Consider the following 24,653-nt stretch of genomic DNA (forward strand, 5'->3'; position numbering starts at 1 on the left):
TGTTTTCTTTCAAAAGAAAATCGACACATAGCTAGTGAAGCCTCTTTTCTCTAAGTGTACTGTTCTCATGTAATTTGTCAGGGAAGAGTCAGTTACCCAAAGCATATGCTTTCTATTGTTTCTGAACCATATCACATTGAGCATGCCTTGAGGCCAATAATGACGCACAAAGTTGCAGCTGTATTTCTTCCATTGGTAAATACACACATTTCAGCCTTTAAAGAGTGACAATGATGGGTTTCATCATCATTGACCACTGAACAAACCTACATTGTAAAGAAAATTCCACTAAAATCCAAAAGATTTTTAGATGAATTTAATATTGCAACTTGCATTTTAAAGACACAGACAGTCCAAAACATGATAGACCACCCACAGAGAAAGAGAGAGAGCAAAGGCAAAGAGCTGGGGTCTAACCAAGCCCTCCTCACTTTTCCTCAAAAGGACTATTTGAACAGAAATCAAGCCCTGGCAACATAGACTTGTGTTTTTGTTCAGTCTGTATCTCACAGTCACGTACATGTAGTTTACAAAACTGGTCCAATCACTTTACAGTTCCTTGCTCCATAGCCACTGGTCACTATGTTAGCACTTTGTCATGTAGTATTTACATGTAGCAAAAATAAAACTGTTAGGTGTTTGAGTACCAGATGGATCAGACTGTGTTCTAAAATCTGTTTAAATTTTACATCCTGTCTTTTCTTGTTCCCATTCTTTATTTCGTAAATCAGTTTGGCAAAGAAACTGACAAAGGATTGTGTTTGTTACGCTTGGCTAGCATTTTTGTGTTTTGACTGTGCAACATAAAATTATACTTTTCTGCACAGAGCATCCATAGGTAACTTGTAGGCATCATTCTTTTTAACTTAGCGCTCTTCTATTTTATGACTTAAATATGGCACTAATTAGCAATAATTTAGACTTGAAAAAAACACATTCTCTGGTAAAGGTTTTTGGCAAAAAGTTGTACTACTGTGCTTTTTTAATGTGCAGTGATTCCTAGTACTTTTTGCTGTATACAGATAAAAGGCAGGTTCTGTCTGTCTGGGTTGGCTAGCTGAATTAATTTGTAAAAGCCAGGCTCAGTATCACCACCTCAGACTTTTGTTCTCTGCAATATGGCTGTCATTGTTACAAACATTTCTGACAGTATCTTGAAGAAATTTTTTTTCCCCCTAATCTCAGATGTCAGCAGTAAATGAAAGATTTATAATTAACAAAAATAATAAACATTAACACAAGCAAAGAATGTCAATACATAAATACATTTACAATAACTATATATTTCAAAAACTATCAGTTCAAAATAAAACTCAGACATTTAAACAATGTTATAAAACAATATTATACAACATATCAGAGCTCAACTTTGTAGCAATGCTTAATACACATTTTAAAATGTACACCATTAATCTGACTTTTCTTCCATTTACAATTTTCACCCTCCGACATATACCATACATCACAGCAGAACAACAACTTGGGTTAATGGTAGGACAAGTGCATAGCAAAATAGAAGATCATTTGACAAGGTTAATGAAACTGAAAACTGCAAAATTGGCTTTAAAAAACATTTAAAAACCAGGTTTAAGGCAAATTTTATTTAAAATTGGCATAGTCTGAGAAAATATCAACAAAGTCTTGTACCACCCTGTAACAGAAGTCATACTGTTCCTGTAGGGAAAGAAGAAAGGTGGATTACACGGTGACAAGTAAAATGAGAAAATGAACAACTTATTGGGAGAATACATTGTGCATATATGCACACAAATGTAAGTTATAAACTGATCACTGTATTTCATAAAGGAGCTTGAATCCTAAGCAGATCCTTGATTTGTTTTTCCACATTGAAACATTTCCATCACTTTGTTAGTGGTTTATCTTAGCCTCATCACTATTAAAGTTTATCACAGTACTTTTTGAAAAAATCCTGTTTTACTTTTACTCCTGCACCCTGAAGGTTGTTGCTCAGTTGTTTTAGGGTTTTGAAATATTCAAGCAGTTCTCTTGACGATTGGAATATTGTGCAGTTCTATTATCTCATATTAATTGTTGGACCTCAAATCCACGTTTGTAATTGAGTCCACTGACTGTAAAAACTCCAGTTTGGACAAAATATCTATCATTGTGAGGAAGTTAGGTGGAGTATAGTCACAATATTAATGTAGACCCTGTAATAGAGATGAAATGTTATTTTAAATTCATTGTTGAAGTGGTAGATAACTGCCAAATAAAAATGAAGCACCCAGAAGAGATGGACACATTTGAGCAAAATCAGTTGTACTTGTCTGTGAAGGATGATTAAAATGGATTTTTCAGGAGCAGGCACATCTACATCAGAACCCAAAAGCCATTAATGGTGGCATCAAACAGTTAGCCGAATGTTCGATAATTAAAACAGTGAGTCAAGGTCACCCAGTTACACAGGGTCCCTACTTGGCATTAGCAGTACTTTATGCTGTTTGATTGAGCGGCTGTCATTATAAGCTTGTATATGGCCAGATGGTGGTATTAATTACCATGCATGTACAGATGTCTGAATGAGTGAGGGCAGCCACACTAACCATAACGCTGGTAGTTTGGTTTGTCTCTACTGACCTGTCCTCAGTTGTTTTTTCTGACTATTGGGGTCTGATGGAGCTGTGAAAACTGACATACATATCTCTCATACATTTCAGATCATTGCCAGTATCATATTCTTCTACTTACAACAGTTTGGACCATATGAGGCCTCTGCATGCGTAAACTCTTGACGGTTTGGAACACGTCCAGCAGGCCTTCTGCTTTGACTCGCTCCAAAATGTTGCTCAGTGCAATGAACGTACCTGTTCGCCCTGCACCAGCACTGTAGCATAAACACAAAATATTGGCTTTAGTACAGGTTTACTCAAGAATGAGCCACTTCCACAAACTGAAACCTACCTGCAGTGTACGACTATGGGATGGTTCCCAGACTGCTGCTGCTGTCTCTGCACTGAGGCAATGATGTCAATCATGCCTTTGCCCTCTGCCGGGATGCCGACCTCAGGCCACCCATGGAAGTGGAAGTGCCTGATCGTCCTTGTCTGCTTCTCCTTTTAGAGGAAATGCACAGGTAGATGAGAGATCATAATACCTTTGAAATGTGATTTATTAGCAGTTTATGAACAATAATGGGGCGTGCTGTGCAGTATATAAGAGGTGGGCCGATGAGGGATATTCTGGGAGGCAAATGAGCAATCACAGCTTTAAAGAGTGAAGTGGGTCGAAGTTAATGAAATATATGAAATAAGAACCTCCCGGTTGATAAGCCTAAACACATCCTGCTTTACTCACACAGTCTAGAGAGTTTTATGCTTCCTGCTTTGTTCTAAGTTTTAGACAGTTGATGCATCACTTCCAAAACACTTCTATCAAGGAGTTGCATTTATTATTTGTAAGAATTCTTTTAAATGAATATATTTTTAGATAAAGGTTGTGGAAGCCTGTACATATGCTTCCACAAGCTTAGTTAATGTAAGCTGTCTTGTAAATGTGAATTTTTTCTTTGGATAAAAAAACAATTCGCTTAGAAGGATTCAGATTTACTCACTCAAAAGATGTGAGGTGTCAAAAACCAACATAAAACTGAGCAAAACTTTGTATTCTGCTTGATTTGGTAACAAATTTAAGAACGGAATTTTAATGTTTGATTACAATTCATATAGGCAAACAAAGTAGCTCCATAAGAAAAGTCAAGAGTCGAGTGTTGCAAATGATGTAAAGGAAGTCACATTTACATCTCTGATAGTGGAAAGTTAATTTGCCTACCGGCACAAAGGTGAGTACCAAGTCTCGTAAACTGAAGGTTTCACACAAAGTGTCTCCCTTCAGCTCTACAGTGTAGTCTCCATAGGTAGCAGAGTCTTCTGTAGGCCAGTACTGGCAACATTTGTCCTGCAAAACAGAATCGCTATATAAATATGCAGAATATATAATGTGTTATAATTGCTTTGGCAAAAGTAACACCGCATGTTATGTGAAAAAGACAGTAAAAGTATAAATTTAGCTTAGTTAAGCTTTCAATGAGTTGCTTTCGTGGATCACCTGCTCCCTCTCCTGGAGCTCAGTAAGCATTACAATGGAGTGACATTTCCATTCCCACACCATTCTCCAGAAATCCTCTACAGTATGGGGAAGAGGGCCCTGTGTGGCAATGAAGTAGTCCTTCTGTCTGTATCCCTGAGTAACAGCAGAGCATTCATTTATTACATTTTTGATATAACAGGGTGAAGTATAAATACTGTTGGTAACCTGTTGCTGAAGGAAAAGATGTTTTCTTACGTCTATAAAAGTCGCGTTGATGTAATCTGTGAACTCTTGGCCTCTTCTCATGGAGAGAATGACTCTATTGAAATCATCTGAAATGGACAAAGCAGATGACAAACGTACATTAGAGCAACAAATGGAAATATTGATGAGGTTTTAGATATATAAACTGGCATGAGTGGTTCTCAGAGTAGACTGCTTGAAGGGTAACTCTGGATTTTTTGAAGTGAGGTTCTGTGAAATTATCTGTAATAGTTTCTTTACCTGTAGGAGAAAGATATTACTGTGGGCTTGGCAGAAGTTAGTCAGACAGACATGAACTGTTTTAGTTGACTACCAATTTAAGATAACTCTAATAAATAATTATACACTAACAGATTAGCTGTCTACTGTATTCATCCACTGCACCTCACTCAAAAATCCAATATTACCTTTTAAATAATAATACAAAAATAAGAAATATGTGGATGAATAGCTGGCAGGAGTCTATTGCTAACATTTGGGGCTAATAAAGCTCTTCAAATGAGAAGAGGTTAGAGGTAGAAGATTTGTAGTTAGAAGGAGTTGCAAGTCTGTGTGGATTTTAGCTATTCACAGGTTGATGTAGTCCCTAACCCCACAACTACCTGACACTATATCTTGAAACTGCCATAAGTAGACAAAGTGGATTCCTGTTTCTTACATGGAATAATTTGTAGAACTCTGTTCTTCTTCATGTTTGCAGGAAGATTCCCAGTTCTCATGTTCTCCTTCATTATTCGCATGTTGGTCAGTTTCTGAGAAGTCAAAAGAATGCAACGTGTGAGGAATACAAAAATACATTCATTTTAAAATTAAATCTAAGGTTCACTTGCTTTGCAGCTAACTTCACAACACAGATTTTTTTGTGATTAAATTTTGCTAAAAAAAAAAATCTAAAGTTGGCACCAAAGGCAGAACTTTCACCTTTTTACGGCACATTCCTGCACATTGTACAATTCAATTTTTGCATTAATATTACTACCGACAGAGGTTTTGTCATTAGGGGCCAAATTTTTTAAAGTTCACCCAAATCAATACTATTGTGCACAATCTTGTTAGAATAATATCAATAAGGGTGTTACAACTTTTCTGATTTTGCGTGTTCACATTTTAAATATTTTTTCCGTTTCAATAAACAAAATAAAAATATTTAACAGTGCATGCAATGTGAAGAGAAATGAAATATCACAGAAGGCCATTTCCTTTTATAAACATTGTTCAGCCCTGCTCTGAAAGCCCACAATGACCTTCCTGCTTCCTCAGCAGTGGTTTGTTTTAATTTAGTTTTACTTCTATCAGAATTAGGCCTCAGGCCTCTATTGCTCTAGAGCTGCCTGGAGTTAAATAAATGCTGGCCAATCACTTAAGCAGTATGTATTCAGACTCACCATTCCTGTAATATACAGCAAAGAACAACATATTTGCTTTATGTTTTAAAGCAGACATTGGCCAGAAGCAACCTTTTAAATGAAACCTTGATAAGATGGAAACCATTTTTTCATTTAGATGGAAAGACTATTCATACTACTCAAGAAAAGACCTACAACCAGAAACTCATAATTTATAGATTATTTTTTTAAAGATGTACCCAAAATCGAACCTACTTCCCTATTGCTATCTCTGATCCCATCTAGGTCTTGCTCATGGCACTCTTTGTTGTAGACGTAAAGTCAGTTAGTTTCAGTATCAGAGGAAGCAAAGAGACCATAAGGCTATTTTCTACAATTTGTGAAATGTCTGTGGTTGAGGCAAAGAGGGAGAGCAAGACTAAGCAGATAAGATGGCAAAGTTACAGATTACACTTTATTAATATGAACTCAAACTATCATGCAACATGCTGGATTAAAAAACACTGAAAGTGTTTCGCAAATCTTAGTCAAGATAAGACCCAACGTACTTAACTATTCACTCACACCATATTTTCAAAGTAATCGCAAAGTAAAGATGCCAGTAATCCAAGTTTATGATGCAAACTCGGTTATCATTTTCTTTCTTTCAAAAAAAAACACCTTGTTTCACAGAAACTAATCTCATCCAGTGATGTGCTGCACCTCTGCTGCTAATATAAATAATCTACAACTGCTCAGAACAGGAAGAGTACAAAAACGTATTTTGAATACTGTTCCTACTATAGTAAAATATTATTTACTACACAATACTTACTACATACTATAGTCAATAAAAAAAAACATTGCTACAACTACTATCCACTTGTCGAGGTAAAAATGTGATGGCAAATGGCTACAAAATTCTGATTAGTGCATCTCCAAGTACTTTACATTGGTTAGCAAAAGGTTATTTAAGTGTTACTAGCCTTTTCATTTAGTTTTTTATTCTGTTTTATTTAGACAGAATGTGAAACAAATCAAATTACTTTAAACTCCTCCTCCAGGCCCACACGATCACCATCGGCAAAGGTGTTGTGCAGTTTGTGCAGATGTCCTTCCAGAGATGACACATCCAGCTCTGTGTCTCCATAGAGGTAGTATTCAAGCAAGGCCTGGTAGACGAATGAGTACTGCATCTAGGGTGAGGATAGACAAATGTTAAATACACAATGTATGGGTAGTTGATGATAATGCACCAGGGAGTCCATCTTTAACTCACATCTGTCTGGATGAGCTGGGAGCGCTGCTCTCGTATCTTGGAGACAAACCCAAACACATCAACTATTTGCTCCGCGTGCATCATGTCGATCATGCCGTCGATTACAATGAAGGTTCCCGTTCTCCCAACACCAGCACTGGGGACAGAAAACACACACGCTGTGTTTACCACAATGCTCAGCTGATACTTGTATGGTAATGGGAAGCGGGAGAAAAACAAAAGGACATCTGTGCTTGTAAACACATTCGTTGCTATAAATCACTTTGTTTTTGTTTACCCACAGACTCACAGAGAGTATATTCATACCCAAATACATCACTTCCCATAGAAACTAAGTGGATAACTGAAACAAACAAAACCTCATTCAGAAATACTAAGCTTGTTCAGTTCAAGTAAATGCATTTAGCTACATCAGCTGCTGACTCTTCAGTACCTGCAGTGGACCACAATAGGTCCAGAAAACGGCGGATTCACAGCCTTGACCTTTTTCAGGAACTTGAGCATGCCAATGGGGGAGAAAGGGACTCCAAAGTCAGGCCAGCTGGTGAAGTGAAGCTGTGTGACTGGTCGGGGAGTCTTAGCAGCATCACTGGCTTGCTGTGAAATTAAAATATAAATATTGAAGTTATTTACTGTATTAAGACAATAATTTATGTTTTCAGAAATCAACTAGAAAGCTTTCCTCATCTATCAATCAATCAATCAATCAATCAATCAAATTTTATTTGTATAGCACATTTCAGCAGCAAGACATTTCAAAGTGCTTTACATCATTACAAACACAGAATCACAATGCAATATAGAATCAATCATTAAGTCAAGTTACATCAATAAATTTGTAATTGATTACATTTCAAATACAATTCTAAACAGGTGGGTTTTTAGTTAAGATTTAAAAGAAGTCAGTGTTTCAGCTGTTTTACAGTTTTCTGGAAGTTTGTTCCAAATTTGTGGTGTATAGATGCTGAAAGCTGCTTCTCCTCGTTTGGTTCTGGTTCTGGGGATGCAGAGCAGACCAGAACCGGAAGACCTGAGAGGTCTGGAAGGTTGATACAATAACAGCAGATCTTTAATGTATTGTGGTGCTAAGCCGTTCAGTGATTTATAAACTAACAACAGTATTTTAAAGTCTCTTCTTTGAGCTACAGGGAGCCAGTGGAGGGACTTTAAAACTGGTGTTATGTGCTCTATCTGCCTGGTTTTAGTGAGAACGTGATCTAGGAGAATCCAGTCTTGCTTTGTGTTAGCCTGAAACAGCCTATGTTCAGCCTTGTTACTAGATATAAAAGATTAGGATGTCTTGCAAAGGGAAATATGACTGCACACCGTGGCTGTCTAATGATAATAAAGCTTCCTGTGATGTGTCGTCTTCCATCTGTTGCGCAATCAAATGTACTATGTATTATTATTTTATGCTCCTTGCAAATTAATTTAAACACAGTTTATGGTTTGTAGACCTACAGTATATTTCATGTTTTATATGTTTATATGTTTTAGCACTTAGACATAACGCTAAAGTTAGCATGTGATTCACTTCTTAAGTAAAAGCCCCGTTTCAGGACTGCACTATATATTGTCATCAATATCAAAGTCCCCAACATAAATGTCACAAAGGAGAGCAGTATTTGTAGGCAAATATATTCCAGATGTGTTGTATTGTATTGCATGCTTTGGTAGCATTACATAGGTCTCAGATTAAAAATGGTCATTTCTTCAACATATACTTTCTTTGACTTCCTTCTAATTTCAGATTTTATCTAGAGTCCTTATTTAAAACTTTGCTCATTCCAGAAGTAACGGCTATAATCACAATCGATTCTAGTACTTTATCTTTTAAAATGAACACTGAGAAAGAATTCTAGAAGACTCTGGCAGAACATACTCCTCTCTTCATGCTTTTACAGAAGACACTTAAAATGTGCTCTCTCACGTTAGGAAATATGCAGATTAAATGCAAGTAAACAATGTTTCTTAATAAATTCAAGAGGAACTGGTTTGCACTTACATGTTGTACACAGAACTTGCGTATTGTGTAGTCTACTAGGACTGTGAAGTCCTCAACTGCCACCCTTACATTCCCGTAAGTCCAGCAGCCTTGGTCTGGCCAGTACTGGTAACACTTATCCTGCAGGAATATACCATGAGAAACACATAATTTAATCAAATGTTAATTGAAACTAACTCAAAATCACATTAGGGAAGAACGTCTGAAATAAACAACTTTGCAAAGAGATTATTGTACTGGCTTTTAAAACTTTATATAGACAAACAATAAATAAACTAAACATCACTGGTCTTTCACACATCATCCAAGTCTGAGTTTCACTTCAGCCCACAGCATTAACATAAGAGCATTAATTTAAAAAAAAAGCAGCAATCTCCATATCTGTGCACCTTATCACTTCTCCTACAGGTAAGGGAACTTGAGTAGTAAATACCTCTTTCCTTTCTTTCAGATTTGTCAGCATGACAACTGTTGCTACTTTCTGCTCCCAAATCATCCTCCAGAAGTCTGCTACTGTCTCTTCTTTTGGTCCTGAGAAATAAAATATGAGGTTATTGTAATCTCTAATGAAAAAAAATCTAAACAGGAGAACAGTTTCCTTTATACATTTACTTACCTTGTGCAGCTATAAATTTGTTCTTTTCTGTGTAACCCTGGTGGTAAAAGAATATTTCTAGTGACTATGATGCAAAAACAAAATAAAATAACAATTTTTTTAAACTAAAACCTCCTGAAACAATACTGTAAACATTTATCTGACATTATTACAATTAATTATTTTGTCAACTTTTGAATTCACATAATCAGTATGACGAAAAACTAACTCACATCAACGTAAGATGCATTAATGTAGTCTGAACATGGGTTCCCATCCAACTGAGTCAGCACCACTCGGGAATGATCATCTGTTAGTGAGAAGAGAAACAAAGAAATACTTTAGGTGGAAGTAATGGCTATTTGTTTTCTAGTGGAAGACTGATTAAACAATAGTGTTTAGTGTATGTTTAGTAGTTCACTAACCAAGCCAAGTCTAGAAGCTACCAGTTAGTTATGCTTTTTATGAATTACACTGCATTAACAGTTTTTATAAACTGTCCTTCTGGTGGTAGTTTTGTTACACTATTTTGGTTACCCAGACAAAGAAATAGAGGAGCCAGAAATCCAAGATGGCTGAAGGTATTGCTGAAGTGTTGAAGTTAGCTTGATAAAAACCTATAAGATAAATAGTATTTGACTATTGAGAAATTACTGCTTTCCTGGAGCACAGGGTCCCCGGCACTTCTGGGCCTTGTTCGGCAAATGGCCAAATATTGGAAGCGTGTTGGCAACAGACTGAAAGACTTCATTCACTTCCTTTGCTGCCATTGCTAAAACTACAGGCAGACAACTTGTCCTTCAGTTTTCTGATTGGCTTGGTAGAAATTCTACTGGTGAAATCCAAGTCAGTGGGAGAAAGGCCAGACTGTGCTTTGAAGTGAGATTTGAATCGAGCGGAATAGGAAGGCAATGGCCAGGCTAATGTTGGTGTGACATTAGCCTCACTGTCAGCTTTTAGCAGCTTAAAGGCCTTATCTCTCCACAGTGCACCTCTTTTCACCCATCCATTTTCTAACACCCTTGTCCCTAGTGGGGTCAGTAGGGGTGCTGGTGCCTATCTCAAGCAGGGAAGAGAGGCAGGGAACACCCTGGACAGGTTGCCACTCCATCGCAGGCACCTCTTTTCAATTTTTGTGCATTTTCAACCTAAGAATAAAAGTTTTACTGTAGCTAATATTCATTGCCTAAACACATTGAAAGACTAGTTTTGAACACAAAAACAAAAATATGACAATGACAGTGTTTGGCTAGAAATAGTCGAATGTTCACCTAAAGTTTCTGAATCTATAAATGGCAAGGAAGAGAACTACAGCCAGCATAATGCATTGACTTTAACTGCGACAGACAGAGAACCACTGAACATATTTTAAGGCTGTTGTCTGGACACATGAGTAGGTGAACAATAAGAAAATTTGGCTGGCTGAGCAAACAATTGAGCAGCCTACGCCTGACCAACCCAGATTGGTGTGTTGTCATTTGTAGTAATTTTGCTTATTATCTGAGATGAGATGGATTTAGGTGGCTGAGTAATTTATTTTCTGTAGTAGTATTTAGCTTTGTTTGTATTTCTGTGAATAAAGTAGCTAGGAAGCATCTTAAAACTGTGCAGTTATCCTGCTGTACCTCTTAAGCTAGACTTTAGAGGGATTTGTATTATTTTTCTAATTTGAGTTGTACCTTCAAAATATACAATAACTGTAAAAATAAAGCACCTTTGTTAAAATGAGGAATGATATGCAGTTTATCAGGCTTGAAAATGATTTAAATCCAATTGCAAATGTACAAAAACAAAAAACCTTAGATGCTTGCCAAACAGATAGAATGCTAAATTTTAACCCTGTGAACAAGTATATCAAACTGAATATTGTCCACATAACACAGTCAGAAACCATAAAGTTTCAGCCTTTTCAATGTTTTTTTTTATTTGTTTTTTTTTTTGTCAGATTCTGTTAATCACAGAACAGGAATTACAGACTACTAAAGATGGCAATTTCCATAATTTCCACATTTCTTCACTAATTCACTAAGTGTATATACTCATTCAAGGTTTTCAGATTTTTACTCAAAACTAAAGTCGACTAAAACTAAAATTGAGTTTACCAGAATTTTATTGGGATTTCATATGACATACCAACACAAAGTAATGGATAATTACTAAGTGGAACGGATTTTCTAAGCTCCTTACAACTGTTAATCTGATGAGTGTGGCATTCATATAATGTACTACACCCTTATCTTAGATCTCAAAATCTAGTTCAACAAACTGCTTTCAGAAATGGCCTAATTAGATCTTAGATTTCAAGTCTGTTTAGTTAAACATCAACATGGCAACCAAGGAAACAGTAGAGAGGGAGAAAGTTGTAGTGAGACTATAGAACAATATCTCAAAGTTGTACAAATTCACTGAGAGCTGTTCAATTAATCAACTATTTTGTCTTCAGTCTAGCTAAAATTGCTGTAAAAATGCTTCACCCAGCAGTCAGTGGGCAAGAGCTATGTTGCGCACAGGACCAGTCCATCATAGGGAAACAAAAAATCACACACTCATACCTGAGGACAATTAAGGGAGACCAAGGGTGTACAGAAAATGGATGGATGGATTAATGTGTCAGGATGGCCAAGTTAAAATTCAGACCTAAACCCAATTGAGAATCTGGGTCAAGACTTCAAAAGATTCAGGTCACAAATTGTACCCATCCAATCTGAATGAGCTTGGGGGATTTTTTTTAAAGAAGAAAAAAAACTCAGTACTTTTCATGAAATTGCAATTAAACACATGTGAAAAAAGCTCATTGTGTGTGAATACTTTTGCAAAACTAAGACCTAAAGCCTATTCCAAGCACTAAAACTCATCCTTTAGAAAAGCTGCAAAAACACATTACTTAATTCTTTGTACATTGTTATCGTTTCCAAAAATGCAGGAATGTATAAATGCCTCTTCTCCCCATAGGGTTACACAGGTTTAAACTTGTTTGTACATGCTTAGTTATTTATCATAAGAGCTGCTGACATAACTGCAGTATAAGACCAGTGTTAAAAACACATCAAGTTCTCAGAAGAGGAACCACACGTGTTAGAAAGGAAAGCTGTGGAGGAAACTATTAGAATATTGTTCTGTCATTGTAAGTGCATGTGCAAACGGTTAATGGAAGACTGTACTGTATCTGTCAGAGCGAGAGGAAAAAAAAACCGTGTCAAAGACACAATGGCGCTTGTTTGTGTATATAGAAACAGGAAGCCGAGTTTGACTCAGAAGCAAAGCAAGCTCCTACAGAACAGAAAGTACACTCACAGGGAAGGATGTTGGGGTATCTGTTCTTCTCCTTGTTCTCATCCTTGTTTGCCTCTTCATACATCCCCTGTGCATTGCCCCCTGGCAAAGACTGCAAAGCAAAATTACAGATTATACAGCAACACAATCAACAGTGGTCTGCTGCATGAAGGCACTTCCTCTGCTAAATTAGCGAAGAACTTCAACTTCCTCTATCTCTTACAACTTCCAAAAAAACCCATATATTCTGTGGTGTTTGAACTATGAATCAGACAATTTATTTTGACTCAGAGTCCTCAACTATAGATATAAATAGTCAAATAGGTACTTTTCGTTCGTGTGGGTGAGTATGAGATCAGTGTGTGTCATGGACAATATGACACATGGTACTTATTTTAATTTTCTACATGAAAATACACACACTCTTAACTTTAAACCTTTTTTTTTTCAATTCTCAATGAATAAGGTAGGGACAGTGATGAAGGCCCAATCTATGTGCCATAAATGCTACTTGAAGTCAATATACGAAGCAAAGAAAGTTGCTTTATTTAACTTGTAAGATTTAAAGAGAAGCTCACATTATACTCCTCCCTGAACAGTTTGCCATCATCAGCTGAGCGGAGCCGGTACTCCTCCTCCAGGTGGTCCACTGGGATGGGCAGGTACGTCTTTGAGGCAGAGGGGGTCCTGGGCAGAAGGACCACCGTCTGTTGCTCTGTGGGGAGGGAAGATAGTTGGTACCATCTCTTCTTTTTGGTAGTTTTGTTTAATCATTTGAAGCTAAAAATTAAATGTCATAAGAAAACTAATCATGTAGAGCTGGAGAAGTAAAAATCAAAGATATGTACTTCGATGTTAAATAACCAGTTCTAAGAAATAAAGTTTAAATGATTGGGTTGAATTAGAACAGTGGTTCCCAACCTGTCTGTAAATTAGAGCATGTTAACTAAAAACAGGAATCCCTTATTTCAAAACTGGATGTTTGGGGTTTTTTTTGTTTTGTTTTGTTTTTTAGTGCTTCATGTTAAGGTAATCAAAAACTAGTGTTTAGGTGTAGAAGTGTCACTTCTTTTTTCTCTTTTACAGTAAAATCTATACAAACATTTTGTCCTAAGGACATTTCTTGGGAAATTATAAATAATTTTGTTAGGTAGACATTTTTCAGAGGGGAAGGACACAGACACAAACAGATTAACTCAAAAATGTTTTTGTGAACAAGTTCACTCCCACTACCTAAGTGAGTTTATGAAGCTTAACTAGAAAAAGAAAGAAAATAGATTGACAGGTCTACTATCAAAGCTTGGTGCTGCTCTTTAAGATTATTATATTTCTAGGAATTATATTTTTTTACTGCACCGACTATGGATTTATTTTATCCCTAAATGTCAAGTTTATTGACATTTTTATTGATTAGCTAAGAACCTTTCAGTCAATGTATTTTAGTTGCCGGAGGTAATTTCCACTCCTTTCCTCCTACTCCACAATCCTAAAACTGTGATGAAGTACAACTGGTGGCATTGAAGTTGCCTTTAGTGGTACATAGAAGATATTTGGGTAACATTAACACCCATGAAAAGGTCACAAATTCAGCAGGATGACTTGTTCAAACACAATGCTCTTTGTTTCACTGGAAACTTTTTAAATAAAAGTTGATGTATTTCAGCATTTTAATTCAAACGCCCATTCAACATGATGGTGGCTCTTGAGGTTTTGCAGTCTGCACTTTCTGAATCTTCCCTAATTTTTGAATTAGGCTTACTTTAATATCCTCTTAGAGCTGTGGTTATTCCTGTGGTTATTGCTTGTGCACTTTTTCCTTCCACTCTACTTTCCATCAGAATGCTTGGACAAAGGACTCTGGTGAGTCAGCTGACTTGGCAATAAGTTTTTGTGGCTTATCCTCCTTGTGGAGGGTGTCATTGATGGTCTGCTGGGGAACTGATGTAACATGGCTTTATTGAAAATCATTTTATCCGTTGGTTTTATATAATATTCAAATATATTGTAAAATTAATTTAATTATTAAAAATCAACAAATCAATCGTCAAAATAAACATTAAAATACTGCTGAGGATAATGAGGGTATTTTTGATTTCCCCACTCAGTCCACCTTATTTATCAGCAAATTTCTCACATAAATAGAAACTTGAGGTTGGGAATCACTGAATCATAAAAATCAGCTCACTCAGCATTCAGTTAAAAACATTTTGCATAAACTAAACAGGTACTCCTACAGTCTTTACAATTTTGTGCTACTCCTCTATCTCTGTAGATTTCCCAGATCACCAAACATCAGCAGGTGCTAAAGAGCCAAAAGGAGCCCAGAGAGGAGCCGCAGCACCCTGTCCTGGTATTTAGTTACAGCTTTGAGAAAATGAAGGCTGGAAAAATAACTCAGAGAGGGTGTTAGTGTTAGTAACATGCCACCCTTTATACCTGACCTGGAGGTACAACGGTGTACAACGACTCAGAACTGTAGCCAATCTCTAAAACACAAACCAAATCACATCATTCACACATGGACAGATACAGTCCAAATAAAAATATGACTAAGTGCCTTGTTTAAGTATTAAACTGTTTTAAAGTCAAAATGTATCCTTGCTCCAACCAGTAGCCATCTGAAGGTTTTTCAGTTCCTTCTCTCCCAGGAGCACAACCTGCTCTGCTCTTTCCATTCCTAGATAAGAAAATGCTTCCTAAAGAACATTCACAAATCCTCATCATGAAAAGCTTCCTGCACGGTCCGATAAGTGTTATCAAACGTCACACAAATGAGCTCCATTTTTAAAATAGCGGAGCTGAAAGCTGCTGTGAGAGCAGCAGCTTTCAGGCAGCGTCTTTGCATCGTCTGATCTTTGCATCGTCTAACTTCACAGGTAGCCTCAAAGCAGCTGCAACTGTTCATGAAACCAGCTTGTTTTCAGTCTTCATGTCAACCACAGGAAGTTTCAAGCCACCACAACAACTGGTGGGACTACCTTCACGTATAGGCAGAAATATAAAAACGTATTACCTCCCTCCCTCTGTCGGCCTTGACTGTCTTTCTTCTGAGCTCAAAGTCTAAATATGACAGATTTATTTTTGCATCTTTTAACAGCCATCTTATCCTGCTCCCTACAATCTGCCTGCAGCATCTCTTAGCGTACAGTTCTACTACATTACCTTGTTCTTCCAAGATGCCATTCGGTATTTTCTTGTCAACTGTTGTGACGACTGCTGTTTTCTGGTTTTTTAACCTGAAGGGGAAAACAAAACACTGCAAAATGAGACACAGTCAGTAAATCAATCAATTAATTGTTTTTCTTTCAATAAAAGTTAATCAACACTTCTGAACAAGAATCTTGCCATCCTACCATCTGAAGCTTGAGAACTTATTTTTTCTCATTAGCTGGCGCGTGGAGAGGCTGTGTTTGTGTCAAAATGTAGTACAGATTTCTGTCTTCAGTCTAAAGCTGCCTGTGGAGCTCCCCTGTCAGCCTGCTCTGCTCTACTCTGACTAAACATGCGAGGGAGTCTGCTTCCTGAATGGGCTCCGCCTCACTGACTAAAAAGCAGGAAGTGTTCGTCACCTCCAGCTCTGCCCCTGTGCTGGGCTCTCCGCCAGGGGAAGGAGGAAAGGCGAGCCAAGCTAAGGGTTGGAGAGTTTCTTGGTTTTGTATTTGCTTTTTTTTTTTTTTTTACCTGAGGATGTACCAGGCCAACAGTGTGAAGATGAGCAACAGCAGGGATACAACCAGCACAATGGGAAGGATTTGGGGGTTGTGAGATTTATCTCCTCCTGAGGACAGAGGAGAGGTTAAAAGAGCAGTACCAACAAAAATGCAGAAAGAAGACACAAACACTACTGTTGCTTCTAAATAAATTGGAAAATTAAATTAAAGAATTCAACTCAAACTATATTCACACCATATTTATCTAGATGGTCTTCGTCTTTCCAGTTTTTACTACTGTAATTCTTGTACCTATCCAAGTGTTTTCAAAGTATTTGACGTCTGAACGGTCATGTTGCATTTGATGCGACTGTTGCGTCATTGATGTGAGACATGCATCATATTTTTCCACCAGCAGAAGCCAGGCACATTGCATCTGGACATAAACACTGGCTGAAACGTATAATTCTGAAAATTATGAACTCATAGCTCATCACATCACACTCTCACCACTCCTGGCTCTGACTGCACATCCAAACAGACTTCTCTACAGAAGTTGCAGTCAGTGCTCTACAGAAGCTTCCTAAATACAATTTTACTAGCTTCCCTTGTGTTATGATTTTGGCAATACTGTTGGCTCCCATTGCTAAATAACTGTAAATTGATCCATAGATGGCGGCACTCACTATTACTTCCGTTGACAATGCTTTACCGTTTGGTGTCAACGTTCTTCTGAGTATTGTGGATCGCTAAAAGGTTGTAAACCATTCGCGCAGTATGATTGTGATCACATTTCATTAGTAGTATGAACGACCATGCAAAATAGGATTTCAGCAAAAAAATCAGAATTGAGTATTATGGCCTGCTGTGTGTACGTACCCTAAAAGTCAAACATGTAAATCATAGATATTTATTACACAAACTGATATATTCAGCATTTAGGTACCAAGTCAACATCTCCATAAAGCTTGTGAGCAAAGAGAATTGGAAGGAATGTAAAATGTCCTGGTAGACAGCTGTGCTGACATTGAACTTTTTAATTCACAGTGGAGCAAAACCAACAGATGAGATGTCAAAGTGGACCTTAAGCAACTTGGATTCTGTGGATGTAATCTCTTCCTCCAAATTCTAAAATTCTAAATTTAAATTCATCTTAAAAGAGGGCTGTGGACCACTGAGAAATAGTCCGGTCGTTTTCCTGCTCATCCCAGGTAAAAATGGTGCTGATATCTCCGGTTCAGGAGTGGCTTCAAACAAGTTGCTGCCCATATCCTGGATATGTCTGTATGGTGGCTCTTGAACTACAGCTACACTTTCTGATCTTCCTCATCAAGGCTGCAATTATACTCATTGCTTGTACAGATTTCTTACCACCATAGGTTTTTCAGTCATGTAACCATCTACAAATATGCTTGCTTCGACGATTCTGTGAACACAGCTTCCTTAGTTTTGTGGTTTACCCTTCTTGTTGTGTCTGTCAGTGACTGCCAAGTCGGCAGTCTTCTCCAGGATTATAACGGCAATAACACGCAAAGCATAACTTTTCTGTAACAAAATTATGTCTGACTGGTTTTTATTGGTTTTACATTTTTCTCACTAGCTGAATTTTAGGTGTTCATTAGTTGCACATAAACATTAATAAAAATTAACAAAAATAAACACTGGAAAAATACCACTGTCTAACAGATTAATATTTGAAGCCAGACATTTATACACATCAAATAAAAAGACTTATGTCAAATAAACCAGATATTTATATACATCAATGAAAAACCTGAATTTTCTTTTTAATACAACCACAAATGCATCTCCAATTAACTTAAATGTGTCAGTTAACCTATCAGATGTTTCTGGACATCATCAACTGGGCTTTCCCTCATTGTTAATTATTCCGCATGTAATTTTCTGAATTTGAAGACATTAATAAATAAATCTCTGGCATATTCTCATTATTGTGACATTTAGCAAATATAAATAATTTTGGTAGTTCTAACTGAACTAAAATAACAAGAAGTCTGATTTAACTTTAGATGTGATGAAAAAGGGTGCATGTGTCTTTTATTTAGTGTATGTAAATTTCTGGTTTCAACTCTATAGAAATTATACTTTTTAAGAAGAATTTCTGATAATATACCTTTTTAATCGTTTAATCTATTGAGATCGACCTGTGTTAAGGTACATTGTATGACTTGATCTAATAAATACTTGGAACAGCAAAGTGGCTGCTGTTTTCTTTCATGGCCACAGAGCCAGTTTAATAACAGGTCTCAGCAGTATTTTGTCAACACAGATATGCATCAGCTTGGACAGAAAATTAGAGGCTCTCAAAAAGAAGACAAGACCACCAGTCAGCTATCTGTCCTCAGCATAAAAGTTCACAATAATCTTTAAATTACTAACTGCTGCTACGAGCTTAATTGTGATCTGGTAAATACAAAGCTGAAGGCTGTTATCAAGCAGATGCAATCACAGCAGAAAACTGATAATGATACTATCTCTGAGAAATGTGAGATAGTATCATTAATGCTTAATATCCTAGTAAGCATTAATAGGATATCATGTTGAAGTGGAGTGGCCCTTGCTATTGTTCTTACCTTTTGAGTTGGTGTCATTGGCAGTGGGATTGGTATTGGTATAGGAATAGGGTATTGTTGTGGTTGCCACCAAAAACAGAAGAGGGACCATTGTGCCTGCAGGAAAACAAAATGAGGGTGGCTATTAAATTTAGTTCCAGACATGTCTGAGATCAAGATTCATGAGAAAGTGACTATTGTATAGTATTACTATTCATCGGACACAAAAGCTTTTGACAGATCTGAGGCGTATTTCTTTAATCGCGAGTTGCTTTCAGGAATGTGCTCAGGAATGTGCAAGATTCACGAGAACCACAATGGAACAACACACAAATCCTGGTCATTCATTAGCTCCGTCAGGGGAAAAGTATAGCTGTATTACCACAAATGTCCACATGATGGCAGAATACTTCAACAATTTTGTTGCAATGACATCGTTACCTCTTTAAGCCCATTGAGAAAAATATGTCTTTATGGAGAAGGAGGAAAAAAAACCACCTTTTTAATATAAAAATTTAAAATGACTTCAAAATAAACACAGTTTTTGTGTTAAATTTACAGGCAATGCTGAATATAACACCTTAAGGTAACAGTATTTGATTGAATGTATTATCAACCTCAGGAAACAGAACTAACATTGGAACCTCAAAACATTGTTCGGAGCCGTATGCAACGAAATTTCGTTCTGTATAAACCCTGTGCATGCAAAATGACAATAAAGTCAGTCCAAGTCTAAGTCTAAGGAAACAGAACTTCCACTTCCACTAAATTCCACTGATGTAGCTGATACCAGCTGCTTTCGTCCAGCTATTTCTGTAACAAGGCCAAGACAAAGAACAAGGGATTTCCAGGGCATTGCATGTGTAGCTTTAGGAACAATGCATAAACATTTACACATCCCTGAATCAGTAAAAACACAAAAAGTCCAACAATCTTGCAGTGAGTATTTAAATTGAACGAAAAGGCAAGTTATAGTTTCATTGTTCTGACCAGCCTTGTCCACACTGTTTGAAGAGTGGCAGACTGGGTAGGTGGTCACAGTCTAGAAGAAAGAGGGCCGAAAAGTGTGTTTTTAACTATCAACCTATCACACTTCCCCCTGGGAAAACTCTTACTCTAGAGCATTGGAAATTTGTCAGTGCAGCTTCTGTTCTCACTGTGCAACAGTAAATTCCTTACCCATGTGGAATTGTTGAGGTGACTGTGGGAGTTTGGGAGTTTTGTGAATATAGAGTATGCCTATGATTGTTTTACTGGAAGCGTTTTAGCAAGGGGTGTTGTGGTTTCTTTGAAGAGCCACCTTGCCCTTGTGTAACCAACACTAAAGCTGCATCTACATTTGACTTTGTAGTGAACTTTGCAAGTTCTGTTTGTTGTTTATAGACATGATCATGGTGTTGTCATGGAGACTTTGGGAACCTCAAAGCCTCATGTCTGGCTTTTGCAGATGAGATTGCTCTGATGCCATCTTTAAACTAAGACCAACAGCATATGAAGTTCCCAGGATGAAGTTCAGTAGCTCAGCCAGAACAGAGTGACCTGCTTCCTCTGGGCTCAAGTACAGTCAGTGTCCTTAACAGCAGAGTTCATGTAAGTTGATCATTATTGATGAGGAGGAAGCAGGAGATTAATGAATATCATTGGATCTTGGATCTAAACATGGAGTACAGCTGCTGTCCCTTCACATCAAAACAGTTCAGGTGGTTTGGCAATCTCATGAGGAAGCCTCATTTGGAGATGTTCCAGATGAATTTCGTTGGGAAGAGACCTAGAGGCAGACCCAGAACTAGATGGAGAGACTTCATTAATCTGACCTGGGAAACCTAGCCATCCCAAAGAATCAGCTAGAAAGTATTAATGAAGGGAGGGATGTCAAAGTTTTCCTCTTGAGTATGTTATTCCTGCATCAGGTCCTAATATTGGATAAGTAGAGATGGATGGATGGTTAGTTTAAGCAACTATTATTTTTATAAATCAACTAATATCAACTCTTAGGTCTATATATATATATATATATATATATATATATATATATATATATATATATATATATATATATATATTACAAACTTTGTATTTGTTACCTAAGAGGGAGTAGCTTTCAACAAATAAGCAATTTCCCCTTGGGGATCAATAAAGTATATTCTATTCTAAAGCCTTATTATTATCTCAGCTATTAATTTTAGCTTTTTTACTCTAACACAAGACCAACACAGATCTGCCCTCAGAAACAGCAGATTAACTTCTTCTTCCCCACACTTGCAGGTATGTGAGTGGTACTTTGGTGCCAGCTGCATAGAAAACGAGCTGCCCAAGCCAAGTATAGAGTCAATGAAGACACTGTTGAAGGCTCCACGCTGTGTCGCAGTGTCCTGTATTACGTCCAGGCAGGACACCGGAGGAATGTGAGGGCGGCAGAGCAGAGAGACTCTTTCTGCAGCAGGGAGAGCGGGAGCAGAAGGTCCCGGTCAATAATATTTGCTGGAGCGATTAATAAACCCAGACATGTCAAGCCTACGCTCCATGGAAAAGACTGATAAGGGAATTCTAATGAGGGCTGAGCCCTCCACAGATCTTCTGAAGCTTTAACACACACCCTTGTTATGGTTTTCTTTATAAATGTCACAAGCTTGGAGGAGGAGGCAGATATTGAGCTGAGTAGGTGAATCTTTGAGGCAGGACTCTGTAAAGGGTGTCTGTGAATGAACTTTTGACAGCACAAACTACTATACACATAATGTTATGTATTCTTTTTCAGTTTTTGTTTGTGTTTATGAGGACATGCATCACAGTGCTCCAAGCAAGCCCTTCGGCTAAATCTTGTGGTTAAGTGGTTTTGCCTCCTGGCGCTCTCATTCCTTTCTTTCAGCTCTAGAAATATCACCCTGTCATATTTCAGCCTGCAGTCCAGCTGTGTGGCTCAACTCCTCCAGGCTGTTCTGCTCCCCGTTTCATTTTTGGTATGGTTCTATAGTACAGCTGCCAGACCTGCAAATTTCCCTGAGAATGCCATAACATCCGCTTAGATTCCTCTTCACCACACATCGCCTTTTAACTCAGTACCCACTCTCCACCTCTCCTTACTCAACATAAACCAGTCTAGACCATGGGTCTCAGATTTGACTAATACTCACTCTTTAGCTTGAGTCCAGCAGCTATCATTGCATTGTGTGTGCTTTCATCTATGCATTGTCCTCTTTCCATTTAGCACTCAGCAGCCAGTCACCAACCATTAGGCCAGTCATAATGAAAATGGGTCATGTGAGATAACAGCTCGGGGGAAGTTCTGGGGTATCCTTATTTCCCAGCATAAGACATTTGCAACTAGCAATGGGGAAGGGTATTGTCTTGGCCTACTAGACAGCCTCCTATCCCCCACCCACCCAGACATTAGTGAAGCATGGAGTTAGTAGCTCTGTGACATACTGGTAAGTCTCATTCTAAGATGCAACACTTGGCTGTATAGGCAAGACCTATAACTACAGCAGCAAGAGAACACCACTGCATTCTTTGCATGGTAGACAGTATCGTTCGTAAGAATATCTGAGCTGGTGTACACGTGCAACTCAAATTATGTCATCAAAAAGTTCAATTCAGTACTTCAGCTCAAAAAGTTAAACTGATGTGATAAATAGATTCATTATATGTCCGTTATCTGCTGAAGGAATGTGATGCTTGAAGTATTTTTTCAACAGCTGTACAGACCTGTTGCATTCAAGCTGCAGCCAGAAAAACTTGCAGCTTCCCTTGGTTTCCAAGCAACCAGCTACAAGCCTGGACACAATTTGGAGATGTGTGTTGTTTTCCCTAGATCTGAGTCCTACTCATGCCACAACCTACCCAACTACCCTGCATACCAATCTACATGTGCAAGAGACCTTTACTTTTTATAACACATTATTACTGTAAAACTGCATTCATCTACATCAACACCTGCTTATGTCACAATGTAAACTCTAACTTTGAACAAGTGTACGGTATGCATGCGTGACACAGTTCTCTCTATTGATTATACCCCGACTTCTCTGAATATCTGCACATCACACAGCAGATAAACAATATGTTAGATATGCAGGGATATGAGCGTATCACATTTCACAATAAAACAGCAAAAAATAAAGGTAGGCGACTGCTAGGCTTGTTTTCATCCGTTGTATAAAGATTAAAAAAAGCAATGCAAAAACTCTGACTCACTCACTGTGACTCTAGTCATAAATCAAAATGTTTTTTTTCCTGGCAGTGATTTATTTGGGAGGATGGGACATTCCTCTCGCTGCGTTTCCCTGCTTTCTCATTCTTTCAGTCATGGCTTAAAAAAACAACATAATGATACGCTGGCAGTTCTCTAACTTCGTCTCAGTAATAAGCAGAAGAGCCAAGCCATCAGAAGGAAACTTGTTACATTTAGAAGATAATACAGGGAAATTGCCTGCGTTTGCCTCTGACAGGAAGCATGGCGTTCTCTGCTTTGTCAGGTCCACTGAGAACTGTTTCTATGGGCACAGTTTCTCTGTCCTTTTGCTTTCGTCAGCTGTGGAATCTGAAAAATGGTCTGTGGGTGTATGTAAGGGGGGTACTGTGTGAGGCGGACAGGAGATGCATGAAGTCCTCAAAGCAAAAGACAAGGTTTTGACACCTGTACGTTGGCTTAAAAGAAAGTTTGTTGTCCTTCTGTGCAGTTTCTCACCGTTGTGCTAAAAATGTGTCTGTAGCCTCTTTTATTACCCTCTAAAATTGTTTCTGAGCAAGACATATTTTCAGCTATCAAACCACAACCCCCATCTAGGTACCATCAGACCCCATCTACAATGATTTTCAGCAAGTACAACGTGTTTTAAATAACATATTTTTAAAGTTTAACTTTTTGTTTAACCAGTTCAGCCATCAGAAAATACTTAAATCTTAAGCAGTAGAATAATAATACTTTATCTAAATCCCATCTTCACTGTAGTTATCGATAACAGGTTTAAATACTCCAAGAGCCACAATATTTTTTACTAGACATTAGGTTATTATTATTACACCCCAGGATATCTTGTAACCATAAATCAAAAATGATTATGTAATGCTGTCACAAGCTGTGATGCAAATTTGTGACAATTTTAAGTTTATTTGTGGTTACACTAAATTTATGTATCTTTTTTTTTTCCTTTTAAGGGGACAACTATAATTGGGGGAAAAATGTCTAGTATTTCAGGTTATTAATATGTAATGAAAAAATGGGCTGAATTTGACTTAAAAATTTCATTGCTTTGGTTTACGCAACTTGGAAATAGTTTTCCAATGAGAGAAAGAGTTATGGAGATACAAGCGAGTAGTTTCAAACATGGCAGCCATGTTGGATTTTGAGTTGAGAGGTGGAGCCTTTGACTGTAAATTAGTGAATTGAGCGACCTTAAGCTATTTTTACATCGAGCTATCTGTGTTTTTAGATTTTAGATATTGTTAATTTCCTCAAACACCCTAAAACAGCAGTCAAGTTGTTCTGCAGTTGATATCCTGCTTTATTTTCACAACATGGCTTCCTGCCATGTTTCCCAGCCTTAGAGGAGTGTCAGAGTTTAAACCTTGACTGGGATGGCGTTGGCTATTTAAAGGACAGTGCTCTACATTCACAGTCTTGAGTGAGGAGTTGATGCTGG

General features: G+C 37.6%; 1 protein-coding gene across 7 annotated transcripts in view; it reads right to left on the minus strand.

Annotated features, from left to right (window-relative positions):
* Positions 1-300: 300 nt before the first annotated feature.
* Positions 301-24,653, minus strand: part of LOC102217732 (receptor-type tyrosine-protein phosphatase epsilon) — a 68,417-nt gene continuing 44,064 nt past the window's right edge. For 4 of the 7 annotated variants that reach the window (XM_023341260.1, XM_023341261.1, XM_023341263.1 and 1 more), the window contains exons 3-22: positions 19,033-19,128; positions 16,470-16,566; positions 15,951-16,024; positions 15,230-15,274; positions 13,367-13,503; positions 12,810-12,900; positions 9,749-9,825; positions 9,537-9,573; positions 9,354-9,451; positions 8,921-9,040; positions 7,349-7,512; positions 6,916-7,051; positions 6,683-6,832; positions 4,970-5,063; positions 4,303-4,379; positions 4,066-4,200; positions 3,790-3,915; positions 2,923-3,074; positions 2,710-2,845; positions 301-1,674 (exon numbers count right to left, since the gene is read on the minus strand). In XM_023341260.1, the coding sequence (XP_023197028.1) occupies positions 1,600-1,674; positions 2,710-2,845; positions 2,923-3,074; positions 3,790-3,915; positions 4,066-4,200; positions 4,303-4,379; positions 4,970-5,063; positions 6,683-6,832; positions 6,916-7,051; positions 7,349-7,512; positions 8,921-9,040; positions 9,354-9,451; positions 9,537-9,573; positions 9,749-9,825; positions 12,810-12,900; positions 13,367-13,503; positions 15,230-15,274; positions 15,951-16,024; positions 16,470-16,566; positions 19,033-19,123 (2,112 nt within the window). In that variant the 5' untranslated portion in view covers positions 19,124-19,128 and the 3' untranslated portion in view covers positions 301-1,599. Of the gene's footprint in view, positions 1,675-2,709; positions 2,846-2,922; positions 3,075-3,789; positions 3,916-4,065; positions 4,201-4,302; positions 4,380-4,969; positions 5,064-6,682; positions 6,833-6,915; positions 7,052-7,348; positions 7,513-8,920; positions 9,041-9,353; positions 9,452-9,536; positions 9,574-9,748; positions 9,826-12,809; positions 12,901-13,366; positions 13,504-15,229; positions 15,275-15,950; positions 16,025-16,141; positions 16,289-16,469; positions 16,567-19,032; positions 19,129-24,653 lie in introns of those variants that run through there. The other 3 variants (XM_005794652.2, XM_023341264.1, XM_023341265.1) reach the window with 3 other exon arrangements.

Source organism: Xiphophorus maculatus, chromosome 10 (assembly GCF_002775205.1).
Source record: "Xiphophorus maculatus strain JP 163 A chromosome 10, X_maculatus-5.0-male, whole genome shotgun sequence".
Taxonomy (NCBI): domain Eukaryota; kingdom Metazoa; phylum Chordata; class Actinopteri; order Cyprinodontiformes; family Poeciliidae; genus Xiphophorus; species Xiphophorus maculatus.